This window comes from Phyllopteryx taeniolatus, chromosome 11 (assembly GCF_024500385.1).
Source record: "Phyllopteryx taeniolatus isolate TA_2022b chromosome 11, UOR_Ptae_1.2, whole genome shotgun sequence".
Taxonomy (NCBI): domain Eukaryota; kingdom Metazoa; phylum Chordata; class Actinopteri; order Syngnathiformes; family Syngnathidae; genus Phyllopteryx; species Phyllopteryx taeniolatus.
The window spans coordinates 23,057,306-23,078,745 of record NC_084512.1 but is presented as its reverse complement, the minus strand read 5'-3'; the positions used below and the strand labels follow the sequence as shown (position 1 = coordinate 23,078,745).

Sequence of the window (21,440 nt, the reverse complement as noted above, 5' to 3'; positions counted from 1 at the left end):
TAAAAGAATGTCAAAACTACATTGATACACACATAGATAGATATAAGGAAAACATGTTACTAAAAATATTTTCAAGACCAAACTTTTAAAAGTTTAAAAGCTGTTTTTATGTTATTAATAAGATGGTTATTTAAACACATTTTTTTCAAGTATGAAACTATCTCAATTCGTTATTCTTTTTTTTTTTTTTTTTTTGCGTTTTAGTAGAGTTAAATCAAAATATGTTCTCCATTTTCTTATTTCACCCTTATAATAATAAAAGAAAATATCAATGAAAAATCTTACTTAAAAATATTTTTAAAATTGTAATCAATATATCTTAAAATACTGCAATCCCCATAATATATATATATTTCTTTTCATAAACTTGCACTTTTTTAAAGTAAAGGGTAATTCCTTCTTATATATTATAAGGAGGTTAAAGCATTTTTTTGTCCAAGTTGTGCCTTGGAATAATTCCAGAAAAGTCTCGATTTTACTTCGTCTTTTTCAAAGAATGAAAAGAAAAAACAAGAAAAAAATATATAAAATGTGTGTGTGTATATATATATATATATATATATATATATATATATATATATATATATTTATTTATTTATTATAATTTTTTTATAGATTGCATATATAAATTAATATATATATATTACTATTTATATATATATATATATATATTTATAGATTACGTATATAAATGAATACATATATATATATATAATTCTATGATGTAACTGAATTTAAAATTTTGTTGGACTACTTTGGTATTTTATTTTTAAATTTTTATTATTATTATTTTATTTTTCAAAGTTGTGTTCATGTGTTTCTCTTTTTGGGCCTAATAACTGATTTTTGGGGGGCCAAGCTGGGGAAATAAAAGAGGAACAAAATGGAGGGAAAGTATGTTTATTTGAGCTTATTGTTATTGTTATTGTCTTTTTGTTGGGATGGAAAATCTAATAAAAATATTTAAAATATATATATTTTTAAATACGTTTTGGCGGGAGATTTTTTTTGTAATTAAATAAATGACTGTGATATAAGATTTGTATGAAAAATATTATTTCATTATTTTATTAATAGGTAAAATATGAAAAAAAAGTCGAATAAAGGTTGGATATCTTTTAACAAAGATAACGTGAGGACATTAAGTCTTCATGTGATGATAAAATAACTAGTAAAGAAAGAAAGGAAGAAAAAACATCCAAGCAGGCTAAATGGGGGGTTGTCAAAGTGTGGTATGAGTACCTCTTGTGGTACGGGGGCTCTCTCTAGAGGGACGCGAAAGAATCACTGAATTAAAAAGACAATAAAATATACAACATGTTTGAAAGAAACTTGTAGCTATGCTGACAGCCGGTCTATTCTTTTAAAAAAAAATACAGTACAGTCCATTTTTTTGCTTTTCATGTACAGTACATTTTTAAGTACGATTGAGCTGTTTATTTAACTTTTAAGTACAGTCCAATACATTTGCATTTAAGACTTGTTTGTTTTTACACAATTATTTAAGCACAATTCTATTTAACTTTTATGTGTCATGCATTTAAACTTCTTCTTTTTGTTTTGTTTGTAATGCTAATGTTTTTTGTGTCTTTATCAGAGCTAATTCCATCATGTTGTTTGACATTCAAGCGTCTTCTGAGGCCGATTGAAGTCACTCGCGTCGATTAACTTTTCATTTGATCCCGTTGTTTGCGAAAGGGGGAGCTCAAGAGGCGGGGAGGGGGGCAATTATCCCCCCCCCCCCCCCCCCCCCCCCATACACACACACACACACACACCTCCAGATGACACTAAGGGGCGGACATGAATGCGTAGGATATGCAAGAAGACCATTAAGGGGTGTGAAAAATTTACCGAATTAATAGACTTCCGTGGCGAAGCCTTTCAGGCTTGACTGGCACTTTGGAGATGAAAGGACACCCCCTCGACCCTCGTTTGGGTTCCGACTTGCCGAAACCGAGCCAGAGTTGTCCTTAAAGCCTCTTTTAAAAAAAAAAAAAAGTGTGTATTTGACAGGTAATTCGCCAGCCGGCCTTATCCATTCAAAATTCCGGGCGTCGATCTTATTTGGATCTTCTTCATACGTGTAACATGACGCCATGTTGGTACGGTCATCCAAGCGGCCGATAAACACGAAAATGAGCTCTGAATGAGTGCCAAACACCTGACAAAGCTTCACGAAGGCAATTTGGCAGAGTTTAATTGCCGCATAGCTTTTGAAGTGAAGCTTTTATCTCCACTTTTCTTTTCTTTTTTTTAACGTAGTGAGCACCTTTGAAGAGCCATCTTTTCCCTTTGATCTCCATGACGTGTCAACCTGTTGTCACCGCCACAAAAACTACACAATTTGTGTTCATAAGAGCTTAACTCGAGGAATATGAGTCATGAACTTACCGATGAAACACTGACATTGGATTTTGGAGGTTGTTAATTAAAGCCAAGTAGACATTTGTCGGGTTATTGGAGGCTGAAGGAGTGCGGTAGTGGGTAAAGGCTGTAACATTTACTTGCAGCGCCCTCATGTGGCCACTCGCTGAATTGTCACCACTGTAGATTCGAAACGTTTTTCCAAAAAGAGACTCATCTAATAAATCCATTTTAAAACGTATATTATTACATTTGAATACGGTTATAGAGTATTTGAAATTATATTTTGACAGCACAAGCAAGTGCAAGATCTTAATGCTGAGACTGGCCCAGTCCAGTTCAAATCTTGCCTCAAACTGATTAATAATAATAATAATAATAATTGACATTTTGTTGAAATTTTTTGCTAATTATGGGAAATTCTCAATTAATTATTTTTTTAATTATTAATGGTTATTTAGATTTCATATGGTTAGTAAAAACACAAACTAAAATATATATTCTTTTACTCTAATAGTGCAATTCCCCCCTACAAAAAGTCACGCACTTGCACATAAATTACTTAAACTGTGGGTTTGATTAATAAAAACACCAACACGGATATCGTTTTTTTTTTTTTTACTCTATAATTAAAAAAAAAAATTCATACACGTGGCACTTTGAAAAATTAATTTACAGCAACAAAACAAAAACAACACAAGGCAAATATCTGGCAAGATGGACATTGCAGAGAAGATAGTTCAAATATGATATGAATCCACTCACTTATCAGTGTTTTAGATCAACCTATATTTAAAAAAAAAAAAAAAAAACACACACAGTATAACCCAATTGCCTTACTGTATTTAACTTATGACCAATAATAAATAAACAATAACAATAACTATCATTTACTGCATTTGGGGAGCAAATGGCACAGCTGTTGCATTCCACTTGATCGTTTTAATGTGGGCGCTCCCAATGAATTGACAAGTGAGTGTACAATATGATAAGGCTGAAAAACAAAAACCACCTTCATAATCATAATCATCATAATAAATACTTGTGCCTATTCTAGTCTGCCATTTGATTTCTTTCCTCAACATGGTGTCATGTACGAAACACATGACACATGACCCAAATATTTAAATTTAAAAAAATAATAATAATGTAGGTTTACAACCGCAAATCATTCCTGCTTCTATGATGTTTTGATTTCATATTGACGTGAAAAGCGTGTCATTGCAGTCGTACGTGATGGAGTTTTAATTCGTATGTGGCTTACGTGAAGCGATTATCTTTCGGACGAGGTGTAGTTTTAAGGTGTGCGTGTATGTGTGTGTGTTCATGCAGCATCAAAAAGGCCTTGTGACGATGATTTGCATGCCGTTGATTTAAGGCACTTCCATTTTATGCTCTTGATTGTTGGGACGTGAGAGGTGACAATATGACGTTTTGAACATCATACAGATGTGATGGATGAAAATATTACCCAAAATACACCCCCCCCCCAAAAAAAAGAAAAGAAAAAAAACTTCTGCACAAAATATCCAATAGTAAAAATTAAAAAAAAGCAAGCACAGGAAAGGAGGGTAATCACTGTACAAAAAAAAAAAAAGCCAACCAAATATTACTATCATGTCACCGTCTCTTTTTGTGGTCATGAATCGATAAGAGCACCAAAGACATTGATTGACACCTCGTTCACAGTTAAGAGCTATACAGGCGCGATGGAGGACGACCGAGTGTTAGCAGCATCCTCATGTGACATTACAAACAAGATTTCCGAACTTCGTCGACTGAGGAAGCCTGAAAATAAATGCGTGTATGGTGTTATGAGTACATATTGGATGACGCGTCACCTCATGGAAATGCTGTCGTTTCTCGTGTCAGCTGTGTGATGGGTGACATCCGAAACAGGGCACTTGGAGAGTCTCCTTTCTTTGACTGCACACACTTTTGTGCTTTTTGTGTTTACAATGTACCTTAAAGGGGACATATTATGGGAACTTGACTTATCAATTGCCTGAACCCCGGCATTCGCAAATGGGCCTATTCATTAAATTAAGAGTGGTTACCTCTGTAGAAATGTTTAAAACACGATTTATGACTTATTTCCACACTGTCGCATTCAGTTAAACCACACCTAGTATGCAACTCGTCTCCTGCCTTTAATCTGGATTTTGGCCTGTTTTACTGCCGCTTCTCCTTAATCCTACCCCCTCGGATAGGGTGCTAGTGATGAGCGACCTGAGGCTGTTGCCGTACGGATTCCGTACAGGTTCCGAGGAGAGCCACTTCCCTGGAAGCGTCAACCTACCAGAGCTTCATTTTATTCAATGGACTCTTATGCTGTTTAACATAACATTGTAGAGCATCATTTCATTTGCTGATTTTTTAAGGGGAACCGAACCTCTGTTATTAGATGTAAAAAAAAACAAAAAAAACGATGAGCTGTTTTTATGCTCAAATGTAAAAAAAAAATTGCTTTGGCGACATCTGGTGGCAACTTGGTGGCATCTTCAACTTTGTTGAACAGAGGTGATGAGCTCCATTTCGTCAGGCAAGGTCAAAAACGCTGTACTCGCCATTTGCCACATTGTGAGGGGGCTGAACAGAGGCTCATTTGCCTGAGATAGCACATATTAGATTAGCATTAGCTAACAGTGTTTCCAGTGTTAGCTTCTGATAACCAACACACGCTTATCACTAAGTTGCCTAAAATGGAAAATGGCGACGTGTCCGCTGCATGCGCCACGTGCAGGATCCGATACACTAATTGACAAAGTGTAATTCGGCAGCTTGATGATGAAGTGCTGCTCCCGCGATCAAACGTTTATGGGCACTGGCTTTTTGTGGTGGGGATATGGCCTTTCAGCTGTGGGGTGGGGTGGGGGCGGGGGGCGGGTTTGGGGGGATGCATAATATGTCTCCTTTCAAACGTTCAATACTATGTAATGCGGCAATTGGTGACATTCAGGTTAGTCGAGAGCACTTGTTGTTACAACGGGAGAAGCGACCGTAGAAAGCCAGCAGATGATCGGAACGCAACATTGTACATTTTCACAAACGTATTTATCCTTGAAAAAAGAAAAGAACAACAAGAAAAAAAAAAACAGATAAAGAAACATTCGCCAGCCCGTCACATGCGAACGTTGGCTCGGTCATCAGCCATGTTTTTGTGTGCGCGCGCGCGCACGCGCATGTGTATCCCTGCACTTTCTCCGCCTCAGAGTCGAGTGTAAGACAACACCGAACATGTGCTACAGCTGTCCCGCTATAAATGCTTGACCCGGGGCCACAGTGAAATAAAGGCATATCGGTGACCCAGTAGAGCGTGCCCATCCATCCATCCATCCATCCATCCATCCCTTAATTCTACATTTGTACTTCTTCTCCATATCGGCTTTTTTTGTTTTGTTGTTATTTTGACGACGTAGCCATGTCCTCGGCATGGCCTCCATTCCAACAAAAGAAGAGATTCTTTTGGTTCCACCGGGGAGCTTGCAGGAGAGCTTCAGAAATCGACGTCCCAACCGGAGTTGTCGTCGGGCGGCGGGTCCTCGTTGTCCTCCGGGAAGCTGTCGAAGTTACTCGTGTCGACTGCTGATGTGACCTGACGAGGAATAAGAGCGCAGCGCGTCGTCTGGCTGCTGCACGCACGTACGTAGCGACAGCAATAACACAGCGAGAGCGCTTTGCACTTACATTGGGGATGATAGGAGGCGTCAGCGTCCCCTTCTTCAAGCCCTCCCAGTTAAAGCCCTCAAACCACCTGCAAGCAAAAACCGGTACTCGTTAGGGAAGTGGTCCTTTTTGAAAACGTTTTTTTTTGCACTAATATATTTATTTGAGTCCGTTTTATTATTTTTAAATTACGTTTTTTTTCTTTTTTGTTCTGTATTGTTTTTTTTCTCCCCCATTACTATGCTATGCAGCTCACATAAGCACGCAAAAAGGAGTATAATTAAGTCTATAATTATGATACCGTAATTGTGAATTTTGAGAAGGTTACAACTTTGTGTAAATACAGTTTATGTTCATTTTTGTTATTATTTTTTTGGGGGGGATTTCTATATGCATTTGATTGTCTTTATTTATATCTTTGAGAAGTTTAAGTTTTATCATGTATTCTTTCCTTTTTCATTTAAGTAATCCTCAGTAAATAAAAGCATTTTCACTTCAAGCCGTTTCACTGAAAGAAAACAACATTGTCCAAATTGTGTTCTTCAAAAGATTTTTCCATCTCACATTTTTCAATGTTATTTTCAAACGCTTCCATAACTGCCGACCTGATTTCACTGCACAGTTGAAGTGCAGTCCACTGACAGCCGGTCTTCGATTGCATCGGATGATGTGCAAAAAACTTTCTGAACACGCTATAATATGCATGCCGGTGCAGTCATTTGTAATGAATAAGTATGCTTACTTGTGCTTTTGGATGTCCTTGACACCATTTTTCAAGTTTCCCAGCCGCTCAGAAGGATTATCCCTGCAAAGACGTGTCAGTTAGCGCGCCAATGAAATGAATTCAGCGTCGAAGACAATGACTCACCTGCATAGCTTTTTGATTAAGTTGGCAGCATTTTTGGTAATTTTCTTTGGGAATTCGATCATGTCGATGCCTCTCAGGATGATGTTGTAGGTCTTCATTGGATCGGGGCCCGAGAACGGAGGGCTAGGAGCAGAGCCAGACGTGGAGCATTTGTCATTTGGACTCGATGAGATTTGACTTCCTTGCGGGTGGAATATCAACACTGGGATATGCCCGGGCTTGCTGGTACCTGCCAGTCAGGAGCTCAAACATGAGGATTCCTAGTGACCAGTAATCGGCGGAGATGTCGTGGCCCTTGTTCAGGATGATCTCCGGCGCTACGTACTCAGGCGTCCCGCAGAAAGTCCACGTTTTCTTCCCAAAGCCAATTTTCTTGGCAAAACCAAAGTCCACCTAGTGAAAAGACATAAGTTCATAGAAAGAAGGAACGAGAAAGGACCGAGATCATCGAGAGGAGCTCCTACCAGTTTGGCATAACCCCTGTGATCCAGTATAAGGTTCTCAGGTTTGAGGTCTCTGTAGATGATGCCTTTGGAATGTAGGTAGGCGAAGGCCTCCACCACGCAGCCTGTGTAAAACCTGGTGGTCGAGTCCTCGAATGAACCTCTGGGAACAGCGAGGGAATCCTCAGAGAATTCACTTCTACTATACATTGGTGCCTTGAGGTACAAGTTGAATGTTCACTCCGTGACAATGCTTGTAACTCAAAACATTTGCATTTCAAATCATCTTTCCGCATTGAAATGAATGGAAATGTCATGAATCCGTTACAGCCCCCCCCCCCCCCCGCAACCCTCCCAAAACAAAAAACGTCCAATGTGTTTTTTTATAAGGAAAATAGCACACAACAATATTGCACTTCATAAAAACATACAGTAATAACATAAATAGAATGTAAAGAATTGATAATTCATTGTGGCGCCTTCTGGTGTGCGCAATTTGACCACCGGGCGACAGCAAAATACAGTCATGGTGACTAAGAAGTCGTTTTACTTCAAATGCTGCAAGTGACTCAGTAATCTGCAATGACATTAGTCGCTTTTTACAGATGATAAAGAATATATGCCTGTGAGGATTGTGATGTTGTCAGTCTGCATGTGTTGCTGCACCGCTCGTGTTCAAATATCAGTTCCTTAAAGCATTACTCCACCGCCACGTAGCTGCTTATTCGTTAGCCCATCCACGACAGTTCCCGTTATGTGTGAGCATTAAACTAGCAGACTTCAAGGAAAAGTTGTTTGTTGTTGTTGTTGGTTGTTTCAAGTACAAAACATGTCAATAAACATTCGAAGCGCGAGTCCTTTTGTAGCAAAAGCGCACACCGGTCTCGAAGAATGGTCCACAGTTCTCCTCCGAGGCAAGCTTCCATCAGCATGTAGAGGTACTTGCTGTCTTTGAACGTCCTATAGAGTCTGAAAACACACAGCAGACGGGACTTACACTAGCTGACGAATATAACGGGGGGACGCGAACACGCGGTGATCTCATTGCGATGCCAGTGAGTCAAATATTTGCGCCACAAAACCAGTTTGGACTCGTATTCGTGTGAGGAATTTTAATTTCGAGGCGGAGTCAGCGGTTCGTGACTGGCAGAACAATTAAATGCCATTCCACTAGTTGGCAGAGGTACATGATCGCATTATACTGCACTGAAATAATCGTGATCGCGACTCAATTTACTCACAAATAAGTGAAGGTACAACTGCATATACTTATGACGACATTTTTGGTTTGGTGGTATGTTGCGAGCCTTTTTCTAATGTCAAATATTTGCTTCGTTTCAACGACGGTCGGGGAAAAACTGGACCGTGCCGTCTTTGTGCATTTGTATTCTCGGGGTCAAAAAAGCACATTTAAAAAGTAGAAATAATAAAGTTAAGGAAAAAAGCGCCGTGACCTATAAAATGTCCTTGGTTTGGATGTGTGACGATACCTTGACATGTGAGACCTTGCACAAGGTCCCCTTAGAAAAATAAAATAAAAGGGAAAAAAAAGACACTTTGCATAGTTATTAAGGGGAGAGAGGGTCTACCTAACAATGAAATCAGAGTGGGCCTCCTGCATGATGAGTTTCTCCGAGCGAATGTGCTCCTGCTGCCTGGTGTCGACGATGTGCCGCTTCTTGAGGATCTTCATGGCGAAGGTTTTGTTCTCGTCGCTTTTGAGCTGAACCTTGACGAGAGATGGCGAAAGAAGCAAACAGAGAGAATGAGCCACTTTTTGTTTTGCGTCATTCCTATTCCCATCGAACAGCCACACCTTCCCCTCCTTACCAGCTCCACACGCCCAAAGCCGCCGACCCCCAGAGTGTCGATGATGTTGAAATCAGCCAGATTGAGATTGAAGAAAAACGCATTCTCGGCTTCATACCTGCGGTCGGCGTGAATGAGGAGGAAGGAGCGGGATTAGACATGAGACCAATGACGAAAGACAAGATAATCCACCTTCAATTTTGCCTCTGAGTTCATTTTCTTTGCAAATCTCAGCGGATTACCTCGACGCAATCGATCAGAGATGGCCTCCGGGATGTAGAATGTATGAATGGACAAAACGCTTCCCTTGGAAAAAAAGACCCTTCCCTTGTCCTCAGCCTGCCCCCGTTAGGGCAGGATAAAACAAGAGCGGTGGACATCTGTCACCCGAGACGCTCCCCTGGCTCTTAAAGACGCGTTTCGGCCTAATCTTGCCGTGGTTGACCCGTGCAGAAATTGTTTCCACGTGTCCGTCGTGTTTTCGGGTTATTGTTTGATCCGGATCGAGTTTCATCAGATCAGGATCCGGATCAGCGGGCTTAGTGTTCCACGTGCTCTTTCTGGGTCACACGGCTCTTGCCACAAGGGGGGGTCAGTTGTTTGCGCTGCTCGAAGTTTAAAATCAAAAATTCGAGATTGAATTCTACATGATCGAGCACGAGCCAACAGGAATCGGAGCTCAGTGTTTCTTACAAACAAAGTGAGGTCACCGAGGCAGTCTTTGTTTATTTGTGTGCGTTGACCCGTTAACGACTTTAATGGATTATTCACGTGTGAGCTCTTCTATTTTTTTTGTTGTTTTTTTTTCATCATCTGGAGTGCGGCCAGGAAAAAAAAAAAAAAAAACAGCATACAATTTAAAAGGAGGCGAGTTGTGTGTCAGAATGATGCCCAATTCCGCAAGACATGACACGCAGTGTGCTAATGTCTCAAGTGGCCAGCAGATGGCAACATAGCTCTGTCCCAGTGCTGCATAGAGAGCCATTCAATCTGAAGCATTTGTCAAACACGGTTCAGTTTATAACCTCTAAGAGCAGCCAATGATGATTGGGCAGGCTTAAAAGTGCATTCTTACGCTCACGTGGATTCATTTCCAGCAGGGAAAGCCGCTTGTTGTTATTCCATAGCTGAAGCGCTCAGTGATGAAACGATACTGCCTGCGTACATCAAACCGTAACTAGATAAGCCCTGACCTTGAAACAAAGCCGATCCGCATCCATCTTCAGTTTTTGGTCAGTCCCACATTTGCCATACTCTAGCCCTAACCACTTTAAAAAGACCAAACCCCAATCGGAATCTTACTTCGACAATAACCATAAACGTAAATCACATGCGAACCTTAAAGCAAACCATAAACCTAACCCAAACCCCAACCTCCGGCCGGCCCTTTTGCAGTTTCAGAAAACTAAAGCCAGTTTAAACCATAAAAGTTAGCACCTGAATCCAATGATAACAGAAAATTAAGTTACCATGGTAACAGTTATGCAGCTTTCTGGATAGATACAGGTTTACATCTCTCCACTGCTCAGTTTTTAGCCATGCACAAAATGTAAATTCAAGATGCCTTAAACAGCCCCTTCGCTGTCTACAATTGCACACTTGCAGATAGAACAGTACGTCGTAATGTTAGACAGCACATCTATTCAAAATGTTGCTCTGCAGATGGAGTAGCACCCCAGTGGGCGATAAAACTGGAGAGGACTGATGAAGTCATAGGAATATCGCAGTCCCCATGAGTTTAGGCCAGAGTGAGTGCGTCTAATGCAGTCTGTTTTCGTTCTTTTTTTCTCGGCTTCCCTGAATAAAGATGTTTGTTCCATCTGCACGCCTCACAAAGAGTAATGGGGAATTGGGTTTTCAGGGGACATGTCAGGATGCCCCTCAAATGCACTACAGCACAACCTTTCCGAATGAACTTGAATGGGATTTTCTCAAACCGTTTGAATGCACGTGTTCACCTGCTAAAAGTTTCAGTACTCTTTGAACAACTTGCTGTTCTCTATTATTTGTAGCGTTGCAGTCGACCAAACGTAGTGCAGACCTTGTGAAAGACGAGGTTAATAAAACTGCAGGGATGGAGAGTGCGGGTGGTTGTATGCATGGTGAGCAGAGAACAAAGATAGGCTGGGCTCTTGCCCAATGACTGTTTTATAGGAAATGTTTGGGTTCATTCATGGATCCAACGTGAATTTTTGCCGTTCAGCTCCTTGTTAGAGAAGACGAGCGACTTGACAATGTGCATTGAAAAGTTAACAAAAGGTCACATTAAATCCACCTGTAAAGTTTATAGTCCGTTTTTGAAATTTAACCCAAAAGCTCGACACCCCAAACTTTTTGTGAGGAGTGTATGTAAGAACGACACGAAGTTATACAGAACAGAAAATCTACGGCATTCCAAGTTTAAAAAAACTCGAATAAAATAAAAAAGACACAGCATGACAACAAAACAAGGCGTCTTTCTATTTCAAGTAAACGCGGACGCCTGCAGAGTGAAGGGGCGGCTTGATCAAAACCAACGCTGACAGTCTTTGAGGGAAAGCGCTGGCAACTTAGCGGGGGAGCATCTGGATCGTTACAGTCAATGGGGGAGATGGAGTAGTTTCCATCGGCGCGAGATGCTGACTCAGGTTTTCCTCGCCGTGCCGCCTTGTTAGACTGGGCGAGGAATTCCTGCAAAGAGGTGATGCACGTGTGGTACGGGAACTGGGAAAGCTTGAGCTAAACATGGCGCTGATGGGATTTCGGGGAAGACGCTGTGAATTTGAATTTGGAAGGTGTTGACTGCAGCGTCTGCCTCACAGTTATGGGTTAGTTATTGACGACTGGAAATATCGCTAGTTGTTGATATAAAAGGTGCAAAACATTCAGCACGCCTCATCGTATGCGGTAAGGTACGATACATAGCCATACCTCTATGACAGTGTTAATCAAAAAGTAAGCGTTATCTTTTCAAGGCAGCCTCTTACATGTATGCCCAACTCATAGCTGAGCGTGTCTTATGACTTCTCTATTGAAATTCTCCTGTTTCCATGACGACGGTAACACCGAGTCGCAGGTCGTCGCTTTAGTTTTCTCTCTTTTCAACCATCTGTTATCCAGCACACCGAAAGGTGCAGTTTATGCCTTATACCAGCGCGGAAGAAACTTTGTTTCTTTTTTAGATGGGCCATTAACGCAACCGGTCAAGCCGAACGCGCCACCTGCGCTGTTTGTGCTCAGTTTCCCCCTCGAGCCTCCGATGCCAACTCTCCTTTTATTCTCACTCAACCGTTGGACATTTTTTGATGGGATATTAACCAACTGGTTGACTCCAAAGTCCTGGCGTTTGTTGAAAATGTGTGACTCTGTGACTGCTGAATAAAAGACAATATAGTACACAACAAAAGTGGCTTATGATTGGTTGCATATTACGATAAAAAAAAACAAAAAAACGTGTCTTACTTTGCTTTGGCGTCAACATCCTCATGGCCTTTGCTGGACACGTCCTCTAAGCCTCCAATCAGGTGCTTAAATGAGCTGCAATAAAAGAAAAGCTGGGGTTAACACGGTTTGTGCGTGTGATTATGGCACGGGGAACTGACACAAAATCTGACCAGACTGTCATAACAACTGCTGCCAGTTATAATAAAATGTTCATCGGGTGAGCCTATAAATAGAAGGCACAACAGAGAACTAATCGAAAGCCACATAAAAGTGAGAGCACAGGAGTTGAGAGCTGATGTTACTGTAAAACTTTACAACAAGGTTGTGACTTGAGCGCAAGGTGACCTGATTTGAATTCATTTGAAATGACTTGGTGCTCGAACCTAATAACCTGGGACTTTGGACCTGCTTGAGACCTTGACCAAAGGACTTGGATAGACTGATATACTTTACTCATACCGTTTGGGATGCTGTGAGTCCATAATTGAGACACTGAGAACTAGAGTGGACTAACTCCATTTGCGATCTTTGTTTTCAAGACGGCGAGTCAAAGTTGTAGTTTTTAATAATGGGTATGATATTGAGTGTCGTTAAGATACATTGTCTGTCTTCATATGTTGGTGCACTGTTTGCATTCAAATATCCATTGCTAAAAGGGTTATAACCACAGCAAGATCGAAGCTAGTTTCGTTAGCCCATCTGTAGCGTTTTGCATTAGCATTCAGCTAACGGACTTGGCTAAGTTATTCGGTTCGGTTGAATACGCATTTTGTAATTCTCTTTTTTTGAATGTTTGAACTTCAACTAGGAATGGCAATAAACAGCTTAAAGCAAGCGCTTGGCCTCTTGTTTAAAGACGACTTGTTCACTATTTGCTACTTGTGAAGTTCACTGCCACCATGTTTTTAGTCTTTATTGAACATAGCCTAAACAAAAACAATTTGACACAAAATAAGTTCTGAAATAAAAAAAAACAAAAACAAAAGGAAGTCAGTTGTAGAATTCATCCTTCAATACAGTCCTTTTTTTTCTTCTTTTACCTGATTTGTGTATATGTATATATTTTTTATCACTTTTTTTTAAAAACATCTTTTTAAGCAGAGTAAAGGAGTTACATGTTTTCAGTTCAATGTCACAGTGATTCCACAAGTCCTCTAGAGGAAACACAACTCTGTTTTCTATTCGTTCTTGTCTCGGATTTTTTTTAAATACACCTATTCCTCCCAAATTACAACAACTTTATCTCGTCTTAAACAGCTTCTGTGGCAAAGTAAATTGTTGTGTATTTTGTCCATTACCTGTGCTGATTTGAATTCAACTAAGTTGTGAAAGTTGAGCGTATTTAAGTTCATATAGTGAATTGGTTGGTTCTATGGAGCCAGCACGATCAATAATTCTGATTGCTTTAAGATTGGGTTTTACATTTTCACACAGTAATTTATAAATGGCAGTAACAGTAAACAGTGAAGTATGTTTAATGGCACTGTATCTCCGTCGTGAACCTTGAATCAAGTGATCTGAGTAAAACGCCCCATGTTGGAACTAACAGACCAAGTCCAACCACCTTTTGGTTGGGTCTGTGTAACTCCTCTTTTCCCATAAAAAATGAAAAAATATCGCCTCATTTTTGCTTCAAACAATCAAAACAGCAAAAAACATCTCACCAAAACAAACTTCCACTCAGGCCTCATTAAGCTGTCAAACCTTGAATTTAGTACATCTGCTGAGAGCATTCTGTTCTGAGTTGTGGTGTGTGCCTTGCCATTAATGGCCCTCTGCTTATTTTCATTCACAGTGTAAGAAGCCAGTAACGAACAAAAGGGAAATCCACGCTCACACGTATGGAGCTGTCTCTGCAGGTTACAACACCATCAGGAACTTGTGGTGGAATGACAGGCAACGCGAAAGGCATTGGTCATCACCTGTGCTTGAGGACTCTTTCATTATCTGTTAGCTCTGAGGAAGGCCCATTTGAGCCCACTATAGGCCACAGCTGGGCCCTGGGTAAGACGATACCCCCCACCCGCTCAACCTCGTCCGCTTCGTTTATTCTTATCACAAGACTTAACACTCCTTGGATAAACTGTTCCCTATAAATCGGGCTTCTTTCAGGGTCAATAAACATGAGAAATATGGTTATGCTCCGTGGCAATCAAAACAGGAAACAGCCCCTTCTGCTCGGTTTTTCTCGTATTCTGAATTCTTATACCTGTCCTCTTGGCATGGCTCCACAAAGCAAAGCATTTATTTTCTTTGGCGTCTGGGAGAACATTTCCATGCAAATGAGATGAAAAAAAAACAACACAAAAGCTGTGCAACTGGGCGGAGAGCTGGTGATGACGCGGTTGGCAAAAATGAGAGCTTACTGCGTTTTAGAGGGTGTTTGTTAAATGTACACTTTTCAGGTGCCCACCTCGTGTGCCGCCAACCTCTGACACGGTGCTGCGCCGAGGCAGCACATACACAATGAATAGGTTGGCCAATGGTGCACTGTGCTGTGCTAAGTGCAGTGTGGAAGGGCTTTAACTCCTCAGACAAACTTTGACTCAAGGATCCATTCTCTGTACCGCTTATATACACGACGGTCGCGGGTGAGCTGGAACCTATCCCAACTGTCTTTGGGACTGGTTGTCAGCTAATCACAGGGCACAAATAGATAAACAACCATTCACAGTGACATTCACGTTAATGGCCAATTTCGAGTCTTCAATCTGCAATATACGGAACGTCACATGACAAAAACCCAGAAAACAGGTTAGCAAACTTCCTGTGTATGCTGTGATAACTAGCATAACAATGGGCTGATGGCTTGAACCCAAATTTTCTTTTTGGCTGGTGTCTCCGGACAAAAGTTACAGTAAATATATGTATATCATTGATTTATACCAACACGGTATGATATATGTAAACACAAATGAAGTCTAAACATGGGGTATTGCCATCTTTGCTTGCTCTTGAAGACGTATTGTGTAAAACAAAAGAAATTGTAGACATATGGGGCTCTATTCCATGACTAGCACAAATTGTCATAACTCTGAAAGGAGGCCGGCTAGACCCAGTTTTGGTAACTTTCTGGACCGGCGTACCCCCAGCGCATTTAAAAAGGGACGTCTGCACTAGTGTGGGCATCACCACAGCAGACTTCAATCCTCTCCAGTCAAAGCCGTTTCTTCCATCCACTTTAAAAGCGTCGCAAAATAGTCTTGCACGGAGACGTCTCTATTGGTGGAAGAGGACTCAGTGATCCGTGTGTGACTGTACCATTAAAAGTTAGCGGCACACCCTTATTAAATACAGAATGAGCCGGTGAAAAACTGCTAGTGACATAAATATCTCCGTGGAACTCGGATAAAACAATTACAAGTGGCAAATAAAAGAATCATTATTTGTTGTAGAAGCTGACAGATCGATACTCACTCTCGATCAATGACGAGGCAGGTGACCGCTTCTGCTGCAATAACATTGGCAGTCCTGATGTCTTCCCTGTCGGGGGGAGAAAATAAAAAAAGCACAATTAGCCACAATCGTTCGTGTAAGAAACTTTCACCTTGCATTTAAATGGCTCATCAGATGCAGAAACTGCCGTCTATCTGTAAATGTAATTACACTTTATCATATTTGAAGTCCAATTCGTCATCTGATTGACATTCTTCATCGGACGAGTTGCTCCAATCGCACGAATCCTCTGAGTCTGTGTTCCAAGAATCCATCGTTAACGAGCTCCAAAGCCGGGGAAGATTATTTGGACACTTGAGGGGGCTCAGCCCCGCTCCAGCGCGCGTGCTTCATCACTCGCTGTGTCTCTGCTCAACTTCTGACAGCCTATTTCAATGATGGTTCATTTCAACCCCCTCCGACGTCCCTCCTCTTCCTCCTCCTCCTAGCGCACTCGCACACGAACCCGCCCGACGCCGCCTTGACCCCCCCCCCCCCCCCCCCCCCCCACCACACATTCCTGTACTCTACGAATAAAGGTCACAGCCGGTGAGTTTTGATAGGTGAGCGTAGGAGAGCCGAAGGAGGAAGGAGGTTTTTGTTAAGGCCAGTGGAGGCATTAACAGTGAATGGATCGGGAGCCGTGTCTGTGCTAGGGGGGGGCAACATGAACAACTTCATCCCAGTGCTTAGTTTCCTTTTTTACATGAAGATGGCTAATTCAATTTAGAGGCAAATCACAGTTAAAAGTTGTCACAAGTGGCACTTGGCACCACTCCCCTCGAACATGGTCAGTGAGAACTCTGAATCAGACTCAGTGTCGAGTTGGGGTTTATATTGGTGGGATTATAAAACAACGCACATAATGACAACTGTAACGATACGACTGCTCCTACTACTGAAATGAACTGGAAATGCACGGTTACAGATGAGCACACTACAGGGTGTGCCAAAAGTCACGATGCACTTGCTTTTTCCTCTTTCGTTTCAGGAATCATTCGGACAGACGTGAGGCTGTCATCATTTGACAGCTGAGGCTTTGCAGTTTTTCTAAGCATATCATTCCCTTGCCCATGGCTCTCCAACTTACATTAAAACAGCGTTGCAAAATTTTCCGTCCCTAACTGCAGTTCAACGGCAGTTTTAGACGCTTTATGGCCGTCGCACTGCTCCGACACGTAATACAATTTACGCTCCAGGCTGTTGAGCATCGTAATATTCCGTCAAGTGCGGCGCTCCGTATAGACTTCCCCCTGGCTTTGCGGGAACGCGTGCTCCAAGAGTGCGGTGTTTTCATCAGTGGCAGTAGTCGCGGGAAACTGCACACTGGTAACAAATGAAGAAAACGGGCCGCTGCAGCAAAGAGGAGACTGACTCAGTTTGGGGAGGTTGCTTTTCCACTACTCGTAAGTAGTAGTAAGTAACTTACTCAGAAACCAGATTGATTTGATTCGAGAGGAGACTGAGGACAGCATCAAAAATTCAAGTACAAAAGTGAACTTGTTTATAACTCGCTTTCGTCAACTTTCTTTGAACACACCAGATGAAATTTGACACGACTGCAGCAAGTTGTTGCTCAACTTCACACACACACACACAAAAAAAAAACTTCTCCTCCTTTGCAACTGGAGAGAGCTCATTTTTAATTCATGCCACATAAGTGCCAGACAAGGACACAACAAACAAGAAAGCCGCCCTTATGTGCCCAGCAGCCCGTCTCATCAAAACAGGACGAAAATGCATTTCACAGATTTGACCGAAACTACCTGAGAAGAAAGGATTTTCTTTTCAGTTTAAAGGCTGAACTTCCATATATCCATCCATTTTCTGTACTGTCCTGTTAAGGGCCACGGGCGAGCTGGAGCCTTTCTAAAAATGATAAGAATTGAATGTATGTTGTAATAGAGCAAATTGTATTTATTTAAATATATTTTTAATGTTATGAAATTATGATTATTATATATTAGATTAAACAATATTTATTTGATAAAATAATGATTATTATCATTCTTGTATTATTACTATTGTCAATTTCAGTACTAATTTTAGAGACTAAAATGTCATTTAAATGTGTAGCATTGTGAAATATAATGTTTAATGTTTAATGTCTATTTATTTAAATTATGATGATGACCTCTGACAACGCTTATTAAATATATTCACGTGTTCTTTGTTGTTGTTGTTTTTTTATAAAACTGTATGCATGTGTGGCTAATGAACTGTCAGCTGTGTAAAAAAAAATCAAAAGGCTTTTGGGTTGAACTCTTTCCATAACGTCGCTTCAATACAAACCATAAGCAGAGGACACCTCCTTTTGCTAATGATGCACATATGTCAAGCCAGGCCTGAGCATCATTTTGCTTTCCTGCGCCGATGAGGGACAGATAATGACATCCACGATCTGTTACATGAGCTCATTAGCGCCCCAAACAAGGAAGTACTCTGTGTTTGTGTCACTTACTTGCCATAGTGACGCCGCACAACAAGGCCCGGGGGGGGGGGGGGGGATGATGCATGTACATTATGGTTACATAAGTATGAATCAGACCGAAGTGACCTCAAGAGTTTGTTGCGTCTCGGTACACCTGTCCCTCCCAGCAACTTAGGGTGCCATTGCGTTGACAAGGCCCGCCACCGTATCTGTCATTTGCACACTTCAGAATATTAAGTCACCCACTAAGCTCCCCGAAAATGGACGAGGTGCTTTTTAATTAGGCCAGGACAAACACGCCATCCGGATTGTACGAACAGTACATGCTAACTCAGACGCTAAAAGCGGAGAAGAATGTTCTTTGGAGTCGCCAGCAGTGTTGAGGGCGGGGATTAACCTGGTAATTTGACAGCGATCTGGTGTCCTGGGAAACGGGTTATAAAAATAATATACAAGCGCGCAGCCTCACAGTGGCCAAATGGCAACAAGTGATTTGTACCACACGCCACTGCCAAAGGCTGGGAACATTTGAGCAGGATGGAAAAGCAGTCAAAATTAGCAATGTGAAATTTTAAGATCCATTACAATTTGATGTATTTATTCAAATTATGATATGTCATAATATTCATATTCAGATTATTATTATTGTTATAGAATACAATATTTTTTATAATGTATAATACAATATACATTTATTGGAATAAATAAACAAATGGGTAATAGATTTAGATTTATAATTTAAGTTTTACTAAATCATTTTGATGTTACTCATTATTAATATCATTCATAATAATTAATGATGATAATAATAACAGTAATACAAATAATAATACAAAGTGCTATAACATTATGGAATTTGATTACATATTAAAGTTAACATTGGGGGAGTAATTATTAAATATTTATTATATGAAATGCCACATTATTTCATTAGAAAGATTACTATTATTAATAGATGATACATTAGGAATCACAATACTAAATAAAATGTTTATTATTATTATTGTAATTATTATTATTATTATTAAATGTCAGAGTTGTAATATTAGTAGTAGCAGTAGTGGAAATACAATATTCTCTATAAAAATATTTGATGAATTAAAAAAAATGTGGAAGAAAGAAGACGTGTAGGAATGGCATATTATTGTTTGATTTGACAAAATTTGACTCATATATTTGAACTGTATTGCGCTTTCCATTCTGTCTGTTGTTTTTATTATTACCACTGTCGATACTCTTGAAAGTCTATTGACAGTCTGCGAGAAATCACGTTTCAAAATGTGCATTATTATGGGGTTAAAAACTTCAAAACCGTGCTTGGAAGCATCATTCCGAGAGTCCTGGCTGGTCCGCCATAATTACAGACCCCAACAGCCGGTAGGTAATCCGCGGTCGCCGCGCCATTGTGTGTACATTACAAGCCAGTATAGCAACAAAGTGATGCAGGTATTACATACTGTTGCTTTGAGGGCGAACTTGCGCAAGCAACTGCTGTGCTCTCAAAGGCAAAGAAAAGACTAACACGATACAGCAGTAAAAGCCTCAGAAAGGACAGAATCTTCTCCGCCGCTCTTTTATTCCTCCCTGATGTCTAAAGTCGGACACGCAGATGCCAGCTGCGGCCGGCGGGCAGATGCTTGCGAGGATGTCGCCTATGTCGAGAATTTACCTGATTGCCGATGCATCGACTTCAAGCTCTAGCCGTCATTGCGGAGTGGTAAAGTCAACATAAACCACGTCGCCGTTCATGGAGGATCTTTAAGCATTTTTAGGGGTTTTTACAGCACTGTATACAGGCAAGATTCCATTGAGAGTTGTGCTCCTTAAGTGTAGTCACGTTATGAAGTCTACTGGAAGAGATGCCGTGTAATTTTCGAAGAAAGAATAAGAGGTAGAGAAGGTCCACAACACCCAAGCTCCTGTAATAGCCAATGTTCTCACAAAGCAGAAAAAGATTCAGGGTGTTCGGAAAGTCACTATTCACTTCCTTTTTTCTTTTTCGTTTCAGGTCATTTGGACGGACGTGAGGCCACGAGCAGTTGACAGCTCAGGCTTTGCAGTTTTGTAAGCGTATCATTCCCTGGCTCATAACTCGCCAATTGACACTGGAGCCTCAATGGCAAGAAGCTCCCCCCCCCCGAGTGAAGTTCGGTGCCAGTTTGATAAGTTTGATGGCCGTCGCACTGCTCCGACAATTTACGCTCTCCGTGGCAAGCTTCTTGAAAGAAGATCTGTTCTTGACAAACCACGCAGCAGAAGGCCTGCTACTACCAGCGCTGATGAAAACACAGAACTCTTGGAGCAGGCGTTGATGCAAATCCAGGGAAAGCATATCAGGAGGGCTGCGCTGGAACTCAGCATCAATACAAGCTGGATTCAGCGGAAACTTAGGAGAGTGAGAAAGCTTTACCAGTACCGGAGCATCATAATCTTCCGTTTGAAGATTGAAGATTCTGTTTGTTTTAAAAATCATGTAAAGTGAAAATAAATACGTCACATAGAAGAGTGTTGTGAACAAGCCCGCCAGATTTCCCTGAAGCTTCTCTGTTATGTGGACCCAGAAATGACGCAAAATCCAGTGAAGCGGTGACTTATTGGACTACGCCGTGTAAATAAATACAGACACAGCAGCACACACACGGGTCAGGGTGGGCTCTGCGCATGTTGTTGATGGATGTCCACATCGTCTCAAAACGTTCACACCTCTCGACATATGTTTTTAGCAAAATCCAAACAGCAGTCAGAACCTATAAGGATGACATCCATATGGCATTCCTGCCATTCTACAAGTTAAGACCTTTCAGGAAAAACATGCAACCTAATCTTTGTGCAGCTTAAAAGCGCACACGTGCGCATTCTGTCATGGGCCATTAGCGGGAGAACTAGCTTTGGTTTTATCGTTCTCCTCCTAGATGAAAGGCCGACATTGACAAGAGAAACCTTTTGGGGGTGTCGCGCTGTTGGCTTTCATACACAAACACATAGTTAACTTTCTAAT

General features: G+C 41.0%; 1 protein-coding gene across 7 annotated transcripts in view; it reads right to left on the bottom strand.

Moving 5' to 3' along the window:
* Positions 1–2,970: 2,970 nt before the first annotated feature.
* LOC133486222 (cGMP-dependent protein kinase 1) overlaps positions 2,971–21,440 on the bottom strand; it is a 118,506-nt gene continuing 100,036 nt past the window's right edge. For 4 of the 7 annotated variants that reach the window (XM_061791048.1, XM_061791047.1, XM_061791049.1 and 1 more), the window contains 10 exons: positions 15,994–16,059; positions 12,595–12,669; positions 9,175–9,271; positions 8,934–9,073; positions 8,224–8,313; positions 7,366–7,507; positions 7,131–7,294; positions 6,902–7,024; positions 6,776–6,838; positions 2,971–6,121 (listed from right to left, as the gene is read on the bottom strand). In XM_061791048.1, coding sequence (XP_061647032.1) covers positions 5,770–6,121; positions 6,776–6,838; positions 6,902–7,024; positions 7,131–7,294; positions 7,366–7,507; positions 8,224–8,313; positions 8,934–9,073; positions 9,175–9,271; positions 12,595–12,669; positions 15,994–16,059 — 1,312 coding nt within the window. In that variant the 3' untranslated portion in view covers positions 2,971–5,769. Of the gene's footprint in view, positions 6,122–6,775; positions 6,839–6,901; positions 7,025–7,130; positions 7,295–7,365; positions 7,508–8,223; positions 8,314–8,933; positions 9,074–9,174; positions 9,272–12,594; positions 12,670–15,993; positions 16,060–16,182; positions 16,385–21,440 lie in introns of those variants that run through there. The other 3 variants (XM_061791051.1, XM_061791050.1, XM_061791052.1) reach the window with 2 other exon arrangements.